This window comes from Apiospora hydei (genome assembly GCF_038363865.1).
Source record: "Apiospora hydei strain CBS 114990 chromosome Unknown utg000005l_segment0_segment0, whole genome shotgun sequence".
Lineage (NCBI taxonomy): Eukaryota > Fungi > Ascomycota > Sordariomycetes > Amphisphaeriales > Apiosporaceae > Apiospora > Apiospora hydei.
Window position 1 is genome coordinate 3,875,243 of NW_027117364.1, and position 20,336 is coordinate 3,895,578.

Genomic DNA, 20,336 nt, shown 5'->3' on the forward strand with positions numbered 1-20,336 from the left:
GACGGTTCAAGTCACTCAACTCACATTTGCTCATTTGTGTCGGAACCCACTTGACTTGACTTGACTTCATATGTAGATGCATGCCTGGCCTGCCTGTTTTCTGTTCGTGCATTACATCAATCCATACAATACAACACATGTCCATAAAAATAGCCAACCTCCAGCCAGCAGGCGCTCTACTCTACACTACCTGCCTTGGAATTTGGCCGGTCCATTTGATCGGGTGCACCTGTTCAACGGCTTCCTGAGGGTTCTGTTGTTGCTTTGTTCGAACCAGGCAAGATTTTTGGAGTTGGTCCTGGCTTTCGCTGGGCCCGGCTGCCTGACACTAAACTTAAAGCCGCCCATCACCCGCCTGGCTCTACTAAGATTTCCCACTCGACGCTGGCCTTGCCTGGAAACAGATACCACAACACGCGATTAACGTCTGGCCAAACCCCATCTCTCCCACCCAGCTTTTTTACCCTCTTATCTGGTTCCTACGCTGCGCCTAACACACACTTTTATATCGAGCCGGCCTGGGGTTTCTTGCTGTCGGGGCTGATACCTCTTTTCCTTCTCGACTCGACCGCAACCAAGTACTCTCGGGTCCTGAATTCGGTGGTCCTCCCCATAAGGCAACACAGCAAGACTAGCACCGGTCCTAAACCCTCCGAGCCCGACCAATCTCCCCCGTGGCTGCATCTCCCATCAGCCGTCAGCCATCAGCAGCAACCTGTTGCCCTTGCTCACCGAGTCAATCGAACAATTTGTCTCATTACCATTCTTGTCCGAGTGGGCTCTTAAACACTCCCTCACGCTCTCACACATACGCCCGCCTGACATCTGCATGGGCTTTGGCATCCCTTGACCCTTTCTTCACCGTTCTTCGAGGCCCATCCGACTGACTACCAACGACTCCCAACCCAACTCCCCAACACATGTTTTTGAAGCAGTAATCAATCTTCACGAATATGAGATCGATGCCCCGAAGGCCCAGTGAGGCCATGGAGCCTCAACAGGCAGTCGCTTCTTCCTCGACCCAGCAATCCGCGCGATCTCGACCTCGCTCCAGTCAAACCACCATTTCCATGAACTGGGATGACGGCGATTCCCTCTCCCCTCGACCTCGCATGAAGTTTGAGGTGGCCGAATGCATCGAGACAAAGACCATCACCACCACTACTACCACGAAGCGGTCCTATCCACCATTATTCGTCCGAGAGCCCAGATCCTTAGCAACCCTCGATTCCAAAGAATACCCGCTGGCTCAGAAGCCCACGCCACCCGAGTTGGCCAAGTTCTCTTTCGATCTGGACAAGTATGGCGCCTTGTCGTGGCCTGGTGCCGACGAACAGGGGCAGCAACACGAGGTACGTTTTGTTCCACACATTTCCCTAACAGGCACAAATCTAGGCCCTTTCAAGTTCTCATCTGACTGACACATTACATTCCAGTCCTTCCAGTCTACTGGTACCACGAGTGGCGACGAACAAATGCAGGACGAAATTAAGACTGAACCCGGCCTCGATATTTCCCAGACTCGCCGCCGATCATCCAAGGCCCCTATGGAGTTGGCAACCCGCAGATCCCATAAGATGGGCACCCGCTCCGCCTCACCCATCGTATCCGGCTCGGTGCGGAAAAAGTCTCAGAAGCCTGTTGCTAGATCGCAAGGTCCAAGTCTCTCCACTGCTGTCTCCGACAAGCTGAGAAGAACGCTGGCAAATGGGCCGCGTAGGGATGGTGACAGGGAGCTTGGCACCGCGGTGCGTCCAGCCAGCGGTTTCCCGGTGACCCCCGACACGACAGAACTAGCCGGACCAACTGCCTCTCAAGAATACCCGGAAAGGCCACACCGTCTTGGACGGAGCCACCTTGATTCCTTCGAGACGCCTGAATCCGATCCTAGCCAGGCCCATCAGCATGAATATTTTGATATTTCGAGCCCCGCCGGCAGCGATACTCATACCGTTTTCAGCAGCAACGTAGCGACACCACCCATTACAGATGCAGACCCGGAGCCCCTTACCGACGCCGACGAAACATTGCAGCAGTCGATCCGTGCTTTGCAACATCCCCGGCCGATTAATACGCTGGCCGCTCAGGATGCGAGCCTGCCTAGCCCGCGGTTGTCCCCCACCCTACAGGCTGCTCAGCTCCACACCGCCGATCCTCAAGACGAGGGCGACGAAGAGAGCATGTCAGTCGTTGTTCACGAAGACAGCCAAGACATTGCCGACGAGGAATACGATCACCCGTCAGCTCTTGCCGAGTTCCGATCACAAATGCTCAACTCCCAACATGCCAGCTCCCATGCTATTCAATCCGGCATCATGGACAGTCGCTTGATGCTCGAGTCCTTTGATGCCATGCCTGCCGAGATGAAATCGTTCATGATCTACCAGTTCCTTCGTCGATGCCCCAGAAAAACCCTGCATGTGGTTGCTGACGTTGTCGGCCCCGCACTCAAGTGCGATATTCTTAAGGACCTCCCTGGCGAACTGACGCTGCACATTATCTCCTACCTTGATGCCCAAGATCGCTGTCGTGCCAGCCAGGTGTCTAAGACCTGGCGTAGCATCATCGACAGCGACGAGACGGGATGGAAGGAACTATTCGATCGCGACGGCTTCACTCTTCCACCAGGCGAGTTGGACAGAGCCGTCAGGGAAGGCTGGGGCTGGCAGGACCCCGTTGGGCCCGAGGGGTGTGAGCGTGACTTCAGCCTCCAAAAGCGGATGGCTTCCAGCGAGGCAGAACTCCGATCCTCGTCCAAGGCCGACGCATCATCACCTTCTCAGGCGAAGTCGTCACGGACAACCAAGCGTAAGAGGTTGGGCTTCCATAACATCAGCGACCGAACCACCAAACGGCGTATCAGTGACAACTTCATGAAAAAGGAGAAGGAAGAGCCTCAGCAGGCCTCCCCCAAGATGCACAAGTCTGAGGGTCCAATTTCGGCAGCAAATGCCGCGGCTTTGGCCGTGCCAGATCCTCACATCGGACTTTTGAGTCTGCGGAAGCTGCATCTCTTCAAGTCGCTGTACCGGCGCCATTACATGATTCGCAAGAGTTGGACGAGTGGCAAGGTGAAGCCCAGTCATGTCGCCTTCCCCGCCCATCCTCGCCATGTTATCACATGCTTGCAGTTCGATGAAGACAAGATTATCACTGGTAGCGATGACCAGCTGATCCACGTCTACGACACCCAGACTGGCAAGTTGCGCAAGCGTCTGGAAGGCCACGAAGGAGGTGTCTGGGCACTGCAATACGAGGGGAATACCTTGGTGTCTGGCTCGACCGATCGTTCGGTCCGTGTCTGGGACATTGAGAAGGGACTCTGCTCGCAGGTCTTCTATGGCCACACACTAGCACTGTGCGGTGCTTGCAGATACTCATGCCGAAAGACACCGGCAAGGTTCAGGACGGTGCACCAGTCATGATGCCACCAAAGCCTTTGATCATTACCGGATCGCGCGACAGCCAACTGCGAGTATGGCGCCTTCCTGAAGCTGGTTCAAGGCGTTATATTCAGACCGGCCCCCCTGCGAACGATGCTGACTGCCCCTATTTCATTCGTACGCTCCAAGGCCATACCCACTCGGTTCGTGCCATCGCTGCCCACGCCGACACTCTAGTGAGCGGCAGTTACGACAATACGGTCCGGGTTTGGCGCATCAGCACCGGAGAAACCGTCCACGTACTCCAGGGACATTCGCAAAAGGTCTATAGCGTAGTACTGGACACGGAACGCAATCGTTGCATCTCTGGGAGTATGGACAGCTTTGTCAAGATTTGGGACCTCGAGACGGGCAGCTGCCTCCATACTCTTGAGGGACATTCCCTTCTCGTTGGCCTGCTGGATCTCCGCGACGAGCGTCTCGTGTCGGCCGCCGCTGACTCGACCTTGCGTATCTGGGACCCTGTCACTGGACGATGCCAGTCCACTCTGACCGCCCATACGGGCGCTATCACTTGTTTCCAACACGATGGCCGCAAGGTCATTAGCGGCAGCGACAGGACACTCAAGATGTGGGACATCAAATCAGGAGAGTGCATCCAAGACTTGCTTACAGACCTTAGTGGGGTTTGGCAGGTGCGCTTCGATGAGCGACGATGTGTTGCTGCTGTGCAACGAAACCAGTTGACATATGTTGAGGTACGTTTTCTCCTGTTGGCCATTTTGATCTTCATACTAACATTTCCCGGTAGATTCTCGATTTTGGCGCCGTTCGTGACGGCAAAAACCCTGCTGAGCTTGGCAAGCGAATCGTGCTGCAGTCTAATGAGCTTGCCCGAGAAGCTGAAGCCGAGGATAACAACTGAGGCTCTCGTTGTTGTCGGCGGGTATTGGTGTTGCTAAAGCCACATTAATTCGCATTTGCAAGTCGTATCAGAGCCTTCGCAACGCGAACTCTGATGTATTTCATTTCCTCTTTTACGGTTCGCGATACGAACCTGTCGTTATTCTTTGAACTGCTTGTCATGGCACGGCGTTGGGGCTAGCGAAGCCTATCGGGTATCATGGCCCGGCATTGCCTACGTCAAGAGAGCGCAACATGGGCTCTTTGGGGAGGGTGCGAGTGTCGTGGCAGGCAACCCTGCGTTGCAAGCGAGGCGTTTAATGGAGAAAACATTGGTATTCCCAGCATGGCGGTGAAGCGTACCAGGACCGCCTGGGGGCTTTGTTGAAAGGTTGTATTTACGGAGGCAGCAAACAATGGTGTCACGGAGACCTGCATTACATTCAAGATGGTCAGCATAAGTTATGGTTGTTTCTCGAGCATTGTGTAGGAGTTTTTATGGTTGACATTTCTATGGTAATGAATGTTGGTGTGTCGTTTTTTATGTATTTGCTTCCCATTACGGGCGCTCAACGAACCTACTTTTTATGATACATTACTTCGCTTTGTGCATGGTGACTGGCGCGATTGACTGTTCAATGACCACATTGTCCACTTCCCTGACAGCTCATGGCTTGCAGCCCGGAAGGTATATGACTGGCCTGCATGGTGCGACTGGCGGCGACAAATCTTGCTTGGCCTCCAAGGGGCTCTGGATCACCCTCGACAGGATCCTGGTCTTCGGCGAGGATGATTCCTCGCCTTCCTGAGGCCGGTACCTATCCGGCCAACGGGTACGTCTTCGATTCAGGTATACCTCACCACCAGCAGTCCATCGTCATCGCGAGAGTCAACATTGCAGATGCTTGCAGCAGGTATTATACAGCTCGGTGCACAGCTTAAGTACAACAGAAGCCTCAGTTGAATGCGAATACGAAAGCGACATACAAAAGGGAATTCGGATTTCTCGGCTCCGTAAAGCCATGCTGCCGCCGGTAACAGGCAACCGCTCCGCACGGTGGACTCTGGGCTACGGCTGCCTGACGCTCGGGGTTAACGCGGTGGCCCAGCACGCCATTGTGGCACCGATATGACTTGTGAAAAGGGACGTCTCGGTCCATGACTTATAAGCTACGCGAAATGCAGTGTTGCGATGTGTAGTACGTTGTCGGATGCTTTCGGGGGGTTTACGGCGGGAGGCGGGAGGTTGTGTCATACCAACGTCAACTCCGCGGAGTTGCTCCATTTGCCTACATTGCGAACGAAGGGCCTGGATTTGTAAGAACTCAAACCCGACACCATGACACGATCAAATGTCGAAACATACGAGGCCGTGCCACCATCGGCGACCTCAGATCAACGGAGTTGGCAGAATGCTATGTTGGTCAGGTCGGCGATGGAACGTCTGGTTGGGTCCCGCGGGTTAGTATTTAGGCAACGGGTCTTCTGCAGAAACGATTATTATTGAAAACCCCCAGACTCAAACAAGAGATCTCAAATCTCAAATCTCGTAACCCTAGTTGATAGTTTCCCCAAAATCATCGATCTCGTTACCTCTCGTTTCTACCGGCAACCGAAAATCACCGCCCTTCCGCGACATAACATCACCAAATCCGAAGCCGCAAAGATGGCATTGCAAGGCAAGCAGTCGCCCTTATCAAACTTAACCTGCCCCGGAACTGACAGACACATAGACATCCCAAGCTTCCCATTCGCCCGTGAAGAGACGTATCACCCCTCGCCCATCTACGCCAGACTCCGCAAAGACGCCCCCATCTCGCAGGTGAAGCTGTACGACGGCAAGCTCGCCTGGCTCCTCACCAAGCACCGGGACTGCTGCGAGGCCCTCGCGAGCCCCCCAACTCAGCGCCGACCGCCGCGCCCCGGGCTACCCCGAGATCCACGCCGGCGGCCACAAGGCCAAGGAGGCGATCCCGACCTTCGTCAACATGGACGACCCGGACCACGCGGCGCAGCGGGCCATGCTCGAGGGCGAGTTCACGCCCGAGACGGTGGAGCGCAAGTGGCGGCCCGTGATGGAGGAGGTCGTGGACGCGGTACTGGACGAGTTCGTCGCCAAGGGCGAACAGACTGGGAATGAGGGCAAGCCGGTCGACCTCGTCAAGGAGTTCGCCGTGCACGCGCCGACGCGCATCATCTACAGGGCCCTCGGCGTGCCGGCGGCGGACGTGGCGCGCTTGTCGCGGGACAGCGAGATTCGGAACAGCACGAGCCGGAACGCGGCCGAGACGGCGAACCTGGAGCTCCAGAAGTACATCGCCGGCCTCGTCAAGCAGAAGATGGAGCACCCGGGCGGCAATGACGACATCATCAGCAAGCTGGTCACGGAGCAGCTGAAGCCCGGACATCTCACCGAGGACCAGGTCACGACCTTGGCGTTCCTCGTGCTGACGGCTGGCAACGCCGCGCTGATCAACAGTATCGCGCTCGGGGTCCTGACGCTGCTGCAGCACCCGGACCAGCTGGCCGACTTCAAGAAGCGGCCCGAGGAGTTGGCGCCGCAGCTCGTGACGGAGATCACGCGGTACCACACCGCGTCCGGCCTTAACAGCCGACGGGCCGTGAAAGAGGACCTCGTGATCGGCGGACAATTGTTCAAAAGGGGCGAAGGCGTCATCTGCGCCGTCCAGGCCGCGAATCGGGATGGAGACAAATTCCAGAATCCAGACAGGTTCGACATCCACCGACCTGGGATGAGGCCCGAAAAAACGCTGGGGTTCGGGTTCGGGCCGCACCGGTGCCAGGCCGAGTTCTTCTCGCGGACGCAGCTGGAGATTGTGTTTGTTAAGTTATTCAAGCGGTTGCCGGGGCTGCGGCTGGCGAAGGGGGAGGGGGAGTTGGTGTATTCGGAGCCCAGGATGAATATTGGGGTGGAGGAGGTGCCGGTGTACTTCGAATGAGAAGAAACCTTCTCTGGGGTCATCGGACGGTCGGGAACGCTGTACATACACCATGCGGAGCATATGTCTCGACAAAGACCAGTTGTAGTTGATATTTGGCTTCGCGCTCGAATAAACATGTAGGAAACTGCATACACCCCAATCACAGTGCGGGCCACGTTTAAGCATGGCGTAGATGTAGACGAGGGTTGTAGAAGCTCCGTCACGGCAAGATCGTCGATATAGCAGGACGCCATGGATGATGCGTGCTCTGGCGTCACGCCGAAGCTCGTATGTGAAGTATCGTATGTGTCTACCGCTCGTCGGCGCTGGTGATTGAGGTTGGAGTGTTGGTTCCCGGGGTGCCGAAGGCGATATCGAGGCCCAGTTCGAAGTCAAATCGGAAAGCGAGGCGGCCGCAATACTTGGTGTTTCCCCCGTGATGCGAAATTGTCGTTCCACGTAGTGATCTTTCGCGGATGATGAGTGAGTGACTCTGAGAGAGAGAGAGAGAGAGAGAGAGAGAGAGCATGTGCGTGTGCCTGTGTGTGTGTGGTTGATTTGGTTTGGTGTCGTCCTTTCGCCTGCTTGAGGACTTGCAAGTCGATGAAGCTGCTTTGGCTTCGGCTATGATGATGCCTAGTAGACCTGAACGGGGTACGCTATAGATGACGAGCGTTTGACCCACAGTCTCCGTTGGTTCAGGCCCCATCCCCTAACAATATTTAGGGGAATGGGGTGACGACAGCCACCACATGTTCTCTTAGAGAACACAGATAAACAAACGGTCAATGAATAAGGATGGCCAATTGAAGAAAGAAGAAGAGGAGGGGGAGCGGGCTACTGCATCGTCCCAAAACGCTCTTTCATCGAGTCCCAGGACGTGCCCTGGCCGGACGGAAGCGCAACGTGGTTGAGGTTCAGGGGCACCCCCTGTTGCTGTTGCGGCTGCGGCTGGACCTGGTTCTCCAGCTGCTCGATTCGCAGCAGCTGTTGCTGCTGGCCCTGCTGCATCGCCCCCAGCTGCTGCTGCATCGTTGGCTGTGCCACCTGTGGCTCAATGGCCACTTGCGGCTTCTTGCAACAGGCCACAAGGACGTCCCTCAACTTTCCGAGGGCTCTTATGGTCGCCTCTACCCATCTGGGCAGGCCGCCCGCCACCTTGTACATGCTCCAGAGGAACAACAGGCCGCAGAGGATTGCGCCAAAAAAAGTAAAAAGAAAAAGAAAAAACCCGCCCAATGCTGCTGCTGGATCCGGTTCTTCATCTCCAGGATGCGCTGTTGATGTTGCTGTTGGAGGTGCTGTTGCTGAAGAAATCTACAAGTACTTAATTGAGTCTAATATTTTCATATTTGAGAACCGGAGAAACTTTCTTTTATTGAATAGTTTGCTGTCCCACATCCGGCGATATGGGGTAATCATGTGGACGCCATGATTCCGTCGCGGTCGTAAAAGTAAACCAGTCAACCCCAATAGCTATGTGATAATCGTTGCTAGACTAATGAGAATAATGGTTACTCCGTTTATTCGGCTGTATCAGAGAGCTGGCTAGTTTGTTTATCCGACTGCGAGCCACTCGTCGTCTCCCCGCCGCCGACATTAGGTAAGCTATCAAGACCATGTAGTCACCATGGCCCCCATGGTGCACGGCTACCGAGTCCCCCGGTTTCATGGACGAGTAGGCGCTTTCCGTGGACATGCCAGGCTCGAAGGTACAAGCTCAAGGTACATGTAAGTTAGATTTCCTGCGTTTTATTTACTCCAGGGCACAGTGGTCTAGTTTAGGTGCGCATGGCATATTATTTTGCCTGAATGCCGGGAATCGAACGCGGTCACGTACAAAAACCAAATAAATATTTGTTGATAATGATTATTCAATATATTTACTCTTATTTCGCAGCAAAGAGCCGTTAACTGCCGCAATCGTACTCACATAAAGGTACATGTTCTGTTAGCCAAGTCATTGTCCATTCCCCATCGCTCACCATCTTACAATAATAACAGTCACTCCGGGTAGATTCCGCGCGCTTTCAAAGCTGTCACGAATCACAGTCGTCCCGGGCCCTTCCCTTTCCGTACCGAAGTATTGTATTCCCAATCCGGCGTCGACAGCCCCACGTCTTCGTCGTCGTTCCCAGCCAACGACTCCCGAACCGTGACCTGATGCAGCACCGCGATGCCGTTCCCGTTGGCGGCAACCAGCTCGGACTGACCGGGCCGGATGCTCGACGAAACCGAGGCCGCGTCCTGCCCGTGCCGCAGAATGTGCTCGTCGCTCTCCCACGCGGCCACGCTCGAGGTGCCTAGGCTCTTCTCCGACACCTTGCCCGTGCGCGAGGAGATGCTCGTGAAATGGCCGTGCCCGTAGCCGCTCTTCTGCGGCTTCTTCTTCGTACTCAGGTCTTGCAGCTGAAACGCCCCCTTGCGGTTCTGCGACTTGGAAATGCTGGCCGCCCCTCCCGTCCCGGTCCGGTTGGTGCTGCGGCCGCTGCGCGAGCGCGAGGAGCCCGTGACCCAGTTCTTGGTCCACTTGTAGGCGTGCAGGATGGCGCGGATCTTGGGGTGGATGAAGGGCATGTTGGTCACGACGATGGCGACGAAGGTCTCGCGCACGGCCCAGCGGGAGCCCGCGGCTGCGCCGTCGGGACCGGACTAGATGGAGATAGATGTCAGGAGGAGGGTGAGGGGGGGGGTGTGAAGGGAAATGGTACGTACATTGAGAATGACATTGGCACGGATGATACCGGCAATGCCGATAAACAGTCCGCCGCTGAACAGAGCCATCAGGGGAAGACGCTTGTGTAGTCCGATGTTTACCTGCCATAGTAACTAGAAAACGAGGCACGCATTGCTTGTGGTTAGTGGACTGTTTTCCTCTTGGCGGATGTTGGATTGTAGAGAGGGATGGTCGGTATTCTTACCGGCAATGGGATTGAGATCAAATACGCGTCAGTCAGCACGTTCAAGATGACAACCACTAGCACATAGACGCTCGACCTGGTCGGCTGGCAAACGTCTGCGTTTCGATACGAATCGTCAGTACTGTAATCGGCGAAGACACGGACATACTGAACGGGTAGACAAGGTAGGCAGGCGACTTACTTCCCGGGTCGGGGTAGATCTGCCAGAATTTATGAAACGGTTGGCATGACAGAAGGATCGACAAGGCCACGATCAGGTATGTGCCGCCGAGCAAGTAATAAGCAATGTTGATGAGGAGTCTTGATTTCTTGATGGTTGTGCGTTCACTTTTGTGTTTCCGAAACGCGTTAGTAATCTGCGAATGTGGCAAGCTAGAGGACAAGCACCTACAATAGCCTCTTGTAAGAAGTTGCAAGACACAGTTTCAGCGACCAAAGAATCAAGGCGTAAAAAGACCATCCTAGGACCTGGATCTTGGATCCCCACACGCGCTTGTAGAATTCGGTCGAGTTTGGGTCAAGGCGGGCACGTTGTTCGTCCGTCACTACATAAAGAAGGTGGGATGTCAGTAATTGGTCACGTTTTTGCAGGTAGGGCTGTGAGAAACGTGGGTTTGACATAGGCTCGACGACTGCCTAGAGCATCGGAAGCTCACTTACTGTAACTGTTGGTGAGACCGTCAAACAGGGCACCCACCAAGTATGCAGCTATTGTCTCAGCAATGAAGACAAGCTGCAGCGAGATGCAGGATTAGCAAAGCATTCTAGCGTACCAACGGGCCGGAAAGTAGCCCATGGTGGTTGTTGACAAAAGCCGTTATGTGTCAAGTTGCTAGGAAATGAGAATAGCTTACCCCAGTTATGCAGACCAAGTAGTCGTCGAATGCGAAGTTGCGAATGCCCACCATCTCCCATCGTACCCATGTCCGGAGGCCGATGATCCAGATGCCCAGGCTCAGGAGGATCCAGGCTTCATTCTCTTGTGCGCCCATGGCCTCGTTGCCAGTCCTGAGACCGTCAGATGCCACCAATGATGTCCTCGTTGGGAGTCGGTGGGGCGGAGGTTTGTTTCTGTCAGGGTCCAGTGCGGGCTTGCTGGCACTTGTTACGCAATGCAATGCAATCAATGCAAGACAGGAGTGAGTATGTAATAGTGAAGCGCAAGAAGCAAAGAAGGAAAGGGAAAGAGAGAAAAAAGCGAAGAAAAAAAAGGGCCGGCGCATGACATTGTTTTGTTTGAATCAGGACACCGGCTCTTGGAAGTAAAACACACCAGCGTCCAATCTGCCGGGCGTAACTACTTTGACAGGCGGGTGAGGCGCACCAGGTCCACGCCTCTGATGACAGGCAGACAGGCTTCGGCAGCCGGCTATTGGAAAATCTCCAAGGGGCTAACGTCGAACACCTGCGCGGCCGGTTCGCGCCCTAGAACGCAGGTAGAGCCAGGATGCGCCCCCATGGCTGCAACCAACCAACAACCGCCGTTTTGCTTCTGGTCACAACGCAGCAATCAGTAAGCTATAATGGTGCTAACTGGTAGTGCAGGTTGATCATATAATGATCATCTACGAGGTTACGTTGCGTTGCGAATGGGCTAAACAAGGCCTAGCAAGGGTCTTTACTCGAGGACGAAATCAACTCTCGCGAGACTGTCCCGAACGAGTCTCGTGGTTATCGGCAGTCCCGCCGGAAACATACTAGCGTTTTCAGCCCGGCGAGGCGTGCGGGCCCCAACTGCCTTATCGCCTCCGTTAGCACCGAAGATCATGGGGCGTTTTATGGGCTATAAGCTAGCCGGGTTTCCAGCTCTGACAGCCGCTGAGCCGAGCTGCAAAGGGTGGATACATATAGCCCCTAGCCCTGAGCCCCGTCGATGAGTAAGGCTAAACCGAGAACTGTCTTGGGGGCGGGGCTGCTGGAGACTGGAGACTGGGCTTGGCAGGGAGAACCAGGTCATAATTCAGGGACCGAGAGGTTTGGTTGGGGTTCAGCCACGGGGCACAAACAACCGAGCGACCGACCGACCAGTTGCTGCAGCACATGGCATTATACCCCGTTCGCCGTCGTCCCCCTCCCGTAAGCACTAGATCTGCTAGATCCGCCCCCAAGAGCGGGTCAAACCTATAAGCGTTGTTCGTGATTGGAGCTATGAATTGTTCGCCATGTCTTGGCATCTGCGAGTTTACACGACTTGAAGCGAGTAGTCGGCGATTAGAAAAGGGGACCCGACTTCTTGGACTATAAGAAAGAATGAACTTGGCTCTATGCTGGGGAAATAGCTCGGAAGGGTTCCATGTCTAGACGGCGCCGTCTCAGGTCACCACCTAAACCGAGTCCGACGACGTTAGGGCTGCCGAACACAGGGTCTCTCTGCCACTAGCCCCTAGCCTTATGCTGACGGCTAGTTCTCTTACCTATATAGGCCTTAACGCCAGAACACCTGTAGCACTGTCGTTGGTCCATGGCACACACTTGCAAGACAAGGGTGGTGGAGCTTCATGCACCCCCTCAATCCCCTCCATTTTGATGCATAGGGATGACTGGGCATACACCAGAAAAAGGAAATGGACTGCAAGTGACGGGCTCCACAAGATCGCCCCCGGTACGCCTGCCCGGGTGCAGCGATTGCGGACATAAAGTTGACGAGATCCGGGTCGTGCAATCTCTCCTTGATCACTCTCGGTGATCATACTTTCAATACAAATCTTGTGCCTCGTTCTTTCTGACAGTTCTGTATTGTTTGTAATCGAACCTTGACCCCTGACCAATACACCATGGCGACGTACGACTTCATTGTTGTGGGCAGTACGTCTTCTATACCTACATATCCACATGATTCTCTTCCCGTGCCTTAAACTGACTTGTTTTCGATTTCAAGGTGGCCCCGCGGGCAGCGCCCTCGCCTCCTCTCTCTCCCGCACCGGCGCCAAGCCGTCGGTGCTGCTCCTCGAGGCGGGCGGGAAGAACTCGGACCCCAACCTCCGCGTGGACGGGAAGCGGTGGCTCACCTTCACCAACGAGGAGATGAACTGGGGCTTCAAGACGGCGCCGCAGGAGCACTGCGACGGCCGGACCATCGACTACTCGGGCGGCCGCGGCCTGGGCGGGAGCTCGGCTATCAACTTTGGCGTCTTCACCATTGGTGCGCGGGACGACTACGAGGAGTGGGCACGCGTGGCTGGCAACGATGCCGCGTTTGGCTGGAATGCCAGTAAGTCTTTCTTTGATTGAATCCACAGCTTGACTAGAAAGTATGGAAAACAACGTACTGATCTTACTACTATGGAAAAGTGCAAAAACGCTTCAAGCAGCTCGAGAACTTCAGCGAGAAGCGGCCAGCTCACGTGGCCGAGAAGTTCGCCAAGCCGGACATGGGGAACCACGGCACCGACGGCTCACTCAAAGTCGGGTTCGCGGCCGAGTGGGAGGACGACGTGGTGCCGATGCTCGAGGTCTTCGAGAAGGGGGGCTTCCCCATCAACCCCGACCACAACTCGGGCGACCCCATGGGCATGTCGGCGCTCATCAGCTCGGCGCACAAAGGCAGGCGGTCGACGGCGCAGGACCTGTACGCCGACAAGCCCGAGAACCTGACCATTGTGACGTGCGAGAAGGTCCGGAATCTGATCCTTGAGGGCCGCAAGGTCATTGGTGTCGAGACCAAGGATAAGAAATGTGAGTGAAAGACGGCGTTTTATTTCTGTGTCTTTGTCCACTCCGGCGAAGATTTTCACGTGGCTGACCCGATCTCAGATCACGCCAGCAAGGAAGTGATCATCTCCGCGGGTGCTCTGAACTCACCCGCTATCCTCATGCACTCCGGCATTGGCCCCAAGATCCAACTGGAGAAACACAACATCCCCGTCGTCCTCGACGTCCCCGCCGTGGGCCAAGGCCTCCGCGACCACAACTTCTGTCCCCTGGTGTACAGCCGCAGCGAAACCAGCACAGCCCGCAAAGCCTTCTACGGCGACCAGAAGACCATGGACGCCGCCCTGGAGCAGTGGAAGCAGGACGGCACGGGCCCCTGGTCCAAGTTCGCGTGCCAAGCCGGCATCGGCTTCTTCAAGCTGCCCGCGCTCCCCGCCCATCCGTCCTTCCGGGCCCTGCCCGCGTCGGAGCAGGCGCTCCTGCAGAAGCCGACGGTGCCGCACTACGAGGTCTTCACCCACTTCCCCATGCACTGGTTCCTGCCCGCGTTCCCGCCCGAGAAGCTGAGCTACTCGTGTTTGCTGGTGTTCCTGTATAACGCCCAGGCCCGCGGCGAGGTCACGCTGCAGTCGGCCGACCCGGACGTGCCGCTCAGGTTCGACCCGCGCGTGCTCAGCGAGGAGTTCGACCGCACCGCGGCCGTCATGGCGCTCCGCGATATTCTCGATAGGGTCGTCAAGAGCGAGGAGTACCAGAAGGATACCGTCGAGGCGATGGCGGTGCCGGCTGGGGATAGCGATGAGGAGCTGTTGGCTTATTGGAAGTACGTATCTGCATACCCTCCTTGCCCCTTTTCCACTCCTAAGCATACGAGAGATTAATAATGTCATAGGAAAACCATTTCATCCTCGTGGCACATGACGGGCACCCTGAAGATGGGCCCCGCCGGCGGTGCCCCGATGCCGTGGTGGACCCGGACTTCCGCGTCGTCGGAATTGAGGGGCTGCGGGTGGCCGATATGTCGGTTGCACCTGTGTTGATCAGCGGGCACATCCAGGCGGCGGCCTACGCGACAGGTTTGACGTGTGCTGAAAAGGTGATCCAACAGCACGGGCTGAACGCTTAGTTGAAAGGTCGCTTGACCGGCTCTTTTGTGGGGAGATGTGTTTCGTGGAATCAATAAATGCCCAGAGCGTGTTTTAGCGGGATGTTTTTGGACTAGAGAAACCTCCAGTCAGCTTGGATGGTCTTAGACACAAACCAATATTTGACAACTGTCTATTTTGAATCACTCACTCTTTTATATGTCATGTACCGACTCTAGACTGTTAGCAGTCATTGCGCCAGTTCCCTTCTACGCTTGTAATGGGAGTCGACAGTGGCGGTTGAAGGGGTTGAATATAGGGGCAACCATCACAAAACCGAGGTCAGCCGCCGTTGTGGCTGCGTATTCATCGCGCCCTCCGTAGGATCAGAGAGATTATAGTGCTTATTTAATTCTCCGGGGCACGTGCAGATATTGTGTGGGGTATCTCTGACGTATAGCAAGCTTACATGCTTACCAAAATGGCTGGAGGTTCATAGTTTATCCCTGTGTGTGCGATTCATACCTCCTTTCCTGGTTGGTGCTCACAGGAATAAGTGTTACCCTTGTTATCTCGTATGATGCCTAGCAGATCACCTGGGAAGAAAATTCCACTGATATATTCAAAGATGTATAGCAGACGAGCTCATTGCCCCTTTGGTTAACCTAATCCAGCACCCAGTCAGCTATGCCAAGTATTGCGCCTGATGTCGTGAACCTCGTGTGACCAAAGAATTGAAAACTCTTCATGTACTTTGAGGAGCTTCACGTCGTATTCCATCGTATCTCCCATGTAGGTAACAAGCAGTTGTCAAGGCTACACTCGTAGTCCATTGTTTATAAATACTGGGTAAGTGCCCATAGATAATTGGACTTGTCAAGCAGACATCACAGCATAATCGCAAGAACCACACTCTAGACCAAAACAGAGCTGTTCAATTCAATAAACCAAATCTCATCCTACATAACTTATTCATTCTTTTTATTCTTCTCCTTCTTCATCATGGCACCGAATTCATTTCGAACCCCAGGAGTTGCCGTTCTCATCGGATCCGGTCAGTATTGCCAATCCCCCAAACTACGCATTTAGATCCATAATGCTAAGCATACATTTAGCGAGCGGAATTGGAAAAGCCACTGCGCTTGCATACGCGCGCAACGGCGCCCGCGGACTCGTCCTAGCCGATTTCAACGAGCCCGGGGTCCAAAAGACTGCGGCGCAGGCCAAGCAGGAGGCAACCCACGAGGACTTCGCTGTCATTGCGCTGCACGTAGACGTGCGAGACTACGCCAGCGTGGAGAACGTCTTCGAAGAGGCTGTCAAGAAGTTTGGGCGGATCGACTACAGTGTGACCGCGGCCGGTGTAAGTCCAGACACGAGAGCACACATACGATGTGATTCCCATCGAACACTACTTTACTTAACATCAGTCAGACATATCGCTAATCTCTATCGCAAATCACAGATCTTCATAGGCCAGGGATTCCTCGCCGAGAACCCCCTCGACCTTTATGATAACGTCCAGGAAACCAACGCCAAGGGAATTCTGCACCACACCAAGGCCGCCATTCGCGTCATGCTGAAGCAGGAACCGCTGGTGATTCAAGATGTGGACCGCGCCCGTATTATTGGCCGCGGTGCCATTGTCAACATCTGCTCCATCGCTGGGCTCGTGTCAGTACCCGGCAACATCGAGTACGTGGCGTCGAAGTTCGCGGCGGTTGGCATTACCAAAACAGCAGGTATGTATTCGCATATTCTCTATATATATCCCGTTGCAACTTGTATTTGTTCCGGGTTTGATCCTGCAAGAGGTCGTATTGATCAATTTATGTTCCCGTTTCTCTTACCCCGTACCAACGACAACCCAAGTCGACTGACCCTTATGGGAATACCAGCAAGCGAGTACGGCAGCTCGCAGATCCGCATCAACGCCGTCTGTCCGGGGGCCATCGAAACGCCCTTGCTGGAGCGGGCTCTCGCTCTTGCGCCAGAATCGAGGACCGCCTTCACCAACGGCGCCTCGCTCAAGCGCGTGGGGGGATGTGGAGGAGGTGGCGGACGCTATCCTGTTTCTCACGAGCAATGCGGGCAGCTTCGTCCATGGCAGTTCTATGACGGTCGATGGCGGATATGCCAACAACGGACCAATCTAAGGGAAAAATCATAGATGCCCGATCTATTACACAACATATCATAAGGCCTGATACTGCGGTATTCTCTATAGAAATGTAATGTATTTACTACAAGTGTCTCGCCGAACAGATGTTCCGCCGACCTGTATGGTGGCTTGGCACAGCTATGTGTCTATTTTACGAATCAGGGACTTCGGACGAATTATAGATGCGTCCAACCCACACGTTCAATACTAGTTACTCTTATATGACGTCTCTGATAGGCCAACTTCGACTCTCGCATTAGTTTAAAAGCGCGGAAAGTCAAATTTTACCCGGGCACTTCATGCAATGCCGGTAAGGGGAGTTGAACTATGCTGAGCAGCCCCAACTTGCAGTATTTAGCGTTCAGGACTAACGATGTTCCGCTGTGTTTCGACGATATCCATGTACTGGTCAATGCTCTGATTAACAACTCTGCTCCTCATTTGGGGATCAAAACGCGCCAGCATTGGATCAAGCCACTTCTCTTCCTCAACGCCACAGGATTGTCAATCGTGATCATGGCCGGCGAAGATATTCAAAAGGCGGAAGAAGCCCGCGTACGGGGGAACGGTTTATACAAAACGGGCAAGTTGAGTGACGGTATGTCGCCCTGCATCAATTGACCGAATACTGTCGACCCGACTCTGACTCTGGCTCAAAGCAATCAAGGCTTACACCGAGGCCTGCGAACTGGACAATGCGACCTACTTACCGCTATCCAATCTGTCTGCTGCCTATTACGAAGTTGGCAAGTATCACGAGTCTATCGTCTCTGCGAAAAAGACGTTGCAGATGATCGCGGAGACACCCGAGTCTGAGACGGCAAAGCAGAAGCTTCTCGTCAGGATGGCCAAAGGCTTTCTCTACTTGCAGAACTTGGAGATAACTGAGTCTATTGTGGATGCGATAGAGTCGGAAAGTGAACGCGCCAACCTGCGGTGTTCAGTTGAAAGAATTCATGCTATGCAAGGAGACGACGATTTCGGCAAGTCAGGGTTGAGGTTAGGCCTCATGAAGCTTCCCAGGTACAAGCCTCAAATGTGAGTTCGTGATATTTCGGCACCGTCCCGCAACCCCTAACTATACAGGAATGACGAGACAGAATACTTCTGCGTTGGGCATGACACCCCAGAGTCACAGCTTGCGGGAGACCTAATTCGAAATCTGAAGCCGGACGAGCCTGCATCCATCCTTTTCTGCGGCATCGGAGACGCCCGCAATATGTTTCAGACAATCATTGAGCTCCCAGACGATCAAACCAGACGGCTCCAGTTCACGGTTCTGGATCACAAGCCATCCGTGATTGCGAGAAATCTCATATTCTTCCACTTGTTCAACGAGGCCGCCATGGAGAAGGACGAAGAAAAGTCTCGTCTGTTATTCCGCATCCTAGCGTATCTATTCACTGTGTCGATTATCCCACCATTCGTTTGGGAGAAGTTGCAGATGACAACCACGACGCTTTTGGATGACCTTGAAAGCGGCAATCAACCAATAGCGTGGGCTAATATTGGGAAAGAGTACATTAAACCATTATGCCGCGTATTACGCCAATGGAAGCCAGTCCCCAAGGGGTCCTATTCGCCCGAGAATATACGTGGCTTGGTGGCTCGTGGTCAGCTTGTGAACGAAATTGATTCTTGGGGAAGCGACTGGAAATTTAACCATCAGTTCTTCAAGGACTTTGGGACAGTCAAATTGCACCCTTCAGATGCAGAGAGAGTCGAGCCACATCTGGCCGGGCCACTGAGGGCGTATTTGAACAAGGCCCAGGGAGGCAAGGCTCAGCTCAGCACTTATATCAACAATACGTGGGAGACGAACATCACAATGATCGACATTGACTGGGAGGACAAGAGGGGAGGGTTTGGCGAACCTGATATGAGCATGAACCCTCTCATGACTGCGGAGATGCTGTCTTCAGCCATGGCCAAAACCCAATATAGGAAGTACGTGATGAAAGGCAGCGTCGTTGAAGCCATTGTCAGGTACTTCGCGCTGGCAGGGTCTAAGTTTAGGCGCATGCACGAACGGCTCCAGGTCGAGGTGCGAATTCAGGAGATGGCTGATGCGTTGGAGAGTATGAGATGCGACCTGCTCCAAAACCCAGAGCCTGGCAGCGACATCGTGCCTGGAGGCGGAGCCCAGCCTCCGAGGCGGTATCATGTCATCCACATGAGCAATATTCCGTGAGTCTCCCGTGTTTCAAGACTGCGACAGTACATCCAGGAACCGAGCTGACGATCAAGGTAGTGATTACACTGGAGGGCCACTGACATCATTCTTATAATTATGGCGTACCCGTGCTGGAAACGGGCCTTGGAACTGGCCTGACGGCATCGGTATTAAAGAACCCCCCCCGATGGGACTCGATCAACCAGTATCTTGCGGAGTATCTCTTGATGTACGACCGTAAGCGGATCGAGTCCCACTTTCATGTAAAACTCTCGGTCACCACGCCCGAAGAGTACGAGGACGACATGTACCCACTGATGCCATACTACAAGTGGGAGCGCGTGACAGCACCACCGAAAACCCTGAAATTTGAAGAGCTCATGCCCCAGGCATCGCTGACCAGGTGGCTATACTCGCATTTCCTCAAGATCTGCCTGCCGTACGAGCGGGGACCGGCCTTTGACCTGGTGTACGCGCCTCTCAACCTGACCATGTTCATGCGTCTCCTCGTGCACGTGTCGGAGCTGGGCTACCCGGCACACTGGCTCTCTACGCTGATCAACAATCTGCTCGGCGGCGAAGTGACGACGACGGCCCGGGCGCCTCGGAGATACGTGCTCACGACCCAGGACGTCGACAAGGTCCACCCGCCACGGAAGGTGTCTGTCAAGCCCTGGACGATGGAGTTCGCGGCCCTGATCAGCCTCTGGCAGCATTTACTTCCGTTCGGCTTGATCTCATCCAGCCACCTGCTCGCGCCCCTGGATGAGATGCATGAGTACACGGTCAAGTTCCCCCACCCATTCTTTCATCCCGAGTCCGGACACGTCCCGCACTTCATGCTGGTCTTCTGGAACCAGCAGAAGCTCGAGAGCCCCCTGCAAACCTCCGCCCGCTTCGTCCGGAGCGAGGTCGTGCGTGTCGTGACCACGTTCAACTGGTCTACAGACGCCAGGGCCGCGACATTTTGGCTGCGCCGGGGCGATATGGCGGAGATGGTCGGGCAGGACTAGCTTCTCTTCGTCTGGCGGTCGGATTTCTGGGATCGGCAGTCGGACGGACTGGGTTTGAAGAGCGCCGAGGTGACGTCGCGCCCTTTCGTTAGGAGTGCTTAGGA

The 20,336-nt window shown here is 54.6% G+C and overlaps 6 protein-coding genes across 6 annotated transcripts; 4 read left to right on the top strand and 2 right to left on the bottom strand.

Annotated features, from left to right (window-relative positions):
- Positions 1 to 986: 986 nt before the first annotated feature.
- Positions 987 to 4,308, top strand: PG997_006681 (uncharacterized protein; the record flags this gene model as incomplete). The annotated part of the gene is made up of 4 exons (XM_066810996.1): positions 987 to 1,352; positions 1,437 to 3,332; positions 3,374 to 4,141; positions 4,195 to 4,308. The coding sequence occupies 4 exons, from the start codon at positions 987 to 989 to the stop codon at positions 4,306 to 4,308; spliced, it is 3,144 nt and encodes a 1,047-aa protein (XP_066669919.1).
- A 1,966-nt stretch (positions 4,309 to 6,274) lies between these two features.
- PG997_006682 (cytochrome P450 monooxygenase 55A1) lies at positions 6,275 to 7,246 on the top strand (the record flags this gene model as incomplete). The annotated part of the gene is made up of 1 exon (XM_066810997.1): positions 6,275 to 7,246. One exon carries the CDS (start codon positions 6,275 to 6,277, stop codon positions 7,244 to 7,246), a length of 972 nt encoding a protein of 323 aa, XP_066669920.1.
- Positions 7,247 to 8,065: 819 nt separating this feature from the next.
- On the bottom strand, positions 8,066 to 8,395 carry PG997_006683 (uncharacterized protein; the record flags this gene model as incomplete). The annotated part of the gene is made up of 1 exon (XM_066810998.1): positions 8,066 to 8,395. The coding sequence occupies one exon, from the start codon at positions 8,393 to 8,395 to the stop codon at positions 8,066 to 8,068; it is 330 nt and encodes a 109-aa protein (XP_066669921.1).
- An 879-nt stretch (positions 8,396 to 9,274) lies between these two features.
- PG997_006684 (uncharacterized protein) lies at positions 9,275 to 11,141 on the bottom strand (the record flags this gene model as incomplete). Its single annotated transcript, XM_066810999.1, has 7 exons — positions 9,275 to 9,880; positions 9,944 to 10,057; positions 10,150 to 10,244; positions 10,331 to 10,476; positions 10,541 to 10,694; positions 10,810 to 10,882; positions 11,004 to 11,141. 7 exons carry the CDS (start codon positions 11,139 to 11,141, stop codon positions 9,275 to 9,277), a joined length of 1,326 nt encoding a protein of 441 aa, XP_066669922.1.
- A 1,782-nt stretch (positions 11,142 to 12,923) lies between these two features.
- PG997_006685 (uncharacterized protein) lies at positions 12,924 to 14,926 on the top strand (the record flags this gene model as incomplete). Its single annotated transcript, XM_066811000.1, has 5 exons — positions 12,924 to 12,954; positions 13,028 to 13,360; positions 13,441 to 13,824; positions 13,903 to 14,627; positions 14,693 to 14,926. The coding sequence occupies 5 exons, from the start codon at positions 12,924 to 12,926 to the stop codon at positions 14,924 to 14,926; spliced, it is 1,707 nt and encodes a 568-aa protein (XP_066669923.1).
- Positions 14,927 to 15,887: 961 nt separating this feature from the next.
- PG997_006686 (uncharacterized protein) lies at positions 15,888 to 20,232 on the top strand (the record flags this gene model as incomplete). The annotated part of the gene is made up of 9 exons (XM_066811001.1): positions 15,888 to 15,939; positions 16,001 to 16,248; positions 16,351 to 16,627; positions 16,784 to 16,920; positions 17,284 to 17,356; positions 17,405 to 17,644; positions 17,706 to 18,084; positions 18,133 to 19,210; positions 19,396 to 20,232. 9 exons carry the CDS (start codon positions 15,888 to 15,890, stop codon positions 20,230 to 20,232), a joined length of 3,321 nt encoding a protein of 1,106 aa, XP_066669924.1.
- Between the last annotated feature and the right edge of the window lie 104 nt (positions 20,233 to 20,336).